Source organism: Leuciscus leuciscus (genome assembly GCF_965113295.1).
Source record: "Leuciscus leuciscus genome assembly, chromosome: 5".
Lineage (NCBI taxonomy): Eukaryota > Metazoa > Chordata > Actinopteri > Cypriniformes > Leuciscidae > Leuciscus > Leuciscus leuciscus.
In genome coordinates, this window is record NC_138729.1 from 1,609,863 (window position 1) to 1,612,362 (window position 2,500).

The window sequence follows — 2,500 nt, forward strand, 5'->3', positions numbered from 1 at the left end:
AGCAAGCCGCCATGGAATGAGCGCGCCTGCTCTTATAGGGAATGTGAGATGACGCTCTGATTGGTTTATTTCACGTTATGCCCAAACCACACCTATGAGTAATGAAGCTACTTCAGACCAACCCATTTTAGATTTGCTTCGGGCGCAAGAGTCATTTATCCCGCCGGTATAATAGCAAGAGCGCCCGAGACCCGCCCACAAAGTTACTTGCGTTTCGCGCTTGATACTTGCGTTTCAGATCGTTAAAATAGGGTCCCATGACTCACTCGTCACTTCTGCTTCGTCCCTGAATGAATCTGTGTTTTTTAACGAATCGTTCTAATGAATGACTCAATGACTCACTCGTCACTTCTGCTTCGTCCCTGAATGAATCTGCGTTTTTGAACGAATCGTTGTAATGAATGACTCAGTGACTCACTCGTCACTTCTGCCTCGTCCCTGAATGAATCTGTGTTTTTGAACGAATCGTTGTAATGAATGACTCAGTGACTCACTCGTCACTTCTGCTTCGTCGCTGAATGAATCTATGTTTTTGTACAAATCGTTCTAATGAATGACTCAGTGACTTACTCGTGACTTATGCTTCGTCCCTGAATGAATCTGGGTTTTTGTACGAATCTTTGTAATGAATGACTCAGTGACTCACTCGTCACTTCTGCTTCGTCCCTGAATGAATCTGTGTTCTGTGTGTCTCTGGTAGGGTCGGGGAGGGCCGGGCCTGTTGGAGTCTGGGTAACGCTTACGTGTCGTTGGGAAACCACCGTCAGGCTCTTCACTACGCCCGGAAACACCTGGACATCTCCAGAGAGGTGAAGCTAGACTCTGCTGTCCAGCAGCCGCTGTAACTCGACACACACACACACACACCTGTAACTCGGTCTTTTGCTTTGCTTGCTCTCAGATCGGGGACAGAAACGGAGAGCTGACGGCCAGGATGAACGTGGAAGAGCTGATGGAGGCTCTCGGGGTGAAGGAGGGCGATCTCTCTCCATCCGACTCTGAGTTTAAAGTGCAGGGTAAACATCACCTATTCCACTGTTTAAGCCACAGCGGGGCAAGTTGTCACACTGGATGCTCTTTGCTTGTTTTTGACATTGATTTTGAAAGAATACTTTTTGTACTAAAAAGAGACATTTTCCTTAACATACACTACCAGTCAAAAGTTTCAGGAATTTTTTTCAGGATTCTTTGATGAATATAAAGTTCAAAAGAACAGCATTTATCTAAAATAGAATCTTTTGTAACATTATAAATGTCTTAACTGTCACTTTTGATCAATTTAATTCATCCTTGATGAATAAAAGTATTGATTTATTTTATTTATTTCCCCCCAAAAATTAAATAAAAATTCTTACTGACCCCAAAGTTTTGAACACTAGTGTTTTGTTACAAAAGCTTTATATTTCAGATAAATGCTGTTCTTTTTTAAATGTCTATTCATCAAAGAATCCTGATTTTTTTTTTTAAATAACTGTTTTCAACACTGATAATAATCATAAATGTTTCTTGAGCATCAAATCATCATATTAGAATGATTTCTGAAGGATCATGTGACACTGAAGACTGGAGTAATGATGCTGAAAATTGATCACAGGAATAAATACAATTTTATAATAATTTATAATAGAAAACAGTTATTTTAAATTGTCATAATATTGAACAATATTACTGTTGTTGTTGTATTTTTTTTAGTCAAATAAATGCAACCTTGGTGAGCAGAAGAGACTCTTTTAAAGACATTTAAAATCTTACCGATCCAAAACTTTTGACTGGTAGTGTAAGTCTGTTTAATTTATGCAACAACTAGCTCTGGTCTCGCCTATACATCAAATTTCACTAGACTTGCCCAGCTCAATTCATAGTAAAATACGTGTCTTTATTTAAGGTGGATTTGTAGAGTTCATTAGGTTGTGTGTCTGTTGCTCAGGGTTCGTACAACAAGTACTTGCATTTTACTTTTTGAAATGTAAGTCCTGGAAAATCCTTGAAAACAGACATATAGTATTTATGAAAAGCGCTTGAATTATTGAAAGACAATATATGTGAAATTAGTGTTTAATTTGATCAATAAAACAATCTTTTCACACATGATGAACTCTGTAGCCCGTCTGAGATAGATATAGAGCCACTTCACATGGCTATGAGTGTGATATTGCTCATCAATATCCAAGTATAAGATACAGCTTTCATTCTTCATGTCAATCATATATTCATGGGAGAAAAATCAGTTTGAAAAAAGAAAGTGATATCTTTGTTATAGTGTCCTTTCACTGGTTAAAGTTACGGCAGTCACTGCATCTGCTGCACTTTATCTGTAGCATTTTGTTTTATTGGTTTGTTTTCCTTTATCTATTTACCTTATTTTGAATTTGACAGATAATATGAATATTGTTTGATAAGTGAGATCTCTGATTGAAGTCCTTGAATTTAATTTTACAGTATCTGTACGAACCCTGTTAGCTGTGTATATACACAAATAATCTCTGTTTCTTGTGTCTCA

At 37.6% G+C, this 2,500-nt stretch overlaps 1 protein-coding gene and 1 long non-coding RNA gene across 4 annotated transcripts in view; both read left to right on the top strand.

The window, feature by feature from the left end:
- LOC309499339 overlaps positions 1–2,500 on the top strand; it is a 115,023-nt gene that overhangs the window by 95,136 nt on the left and 17,387 nt on the right. The window lies entirely within an intron of this gene.
- Positions 1–2,500, top strand: part of gpsm1b (G protein signaling modulator 1b) — a 51,735-nt gene that overhangs the window by 31,848 nt on the left and 17,387 nt on the right. For all 3 annotated transcript variants that reach the window (XM_082170521.1, XM_082170523.1, XM_082170522.1), the window contains exons 8-9: positions 701–809; positions 902–1,016. In XM_082170521.1, the coding sequence (XP_082026647.1) occupies positions 701–809; positions 902–1,016 (224 nt within the window). The remainder of the gene's footprint in view (positions 1–700; positions 810–901; positions 1,017–2,500) is intronic.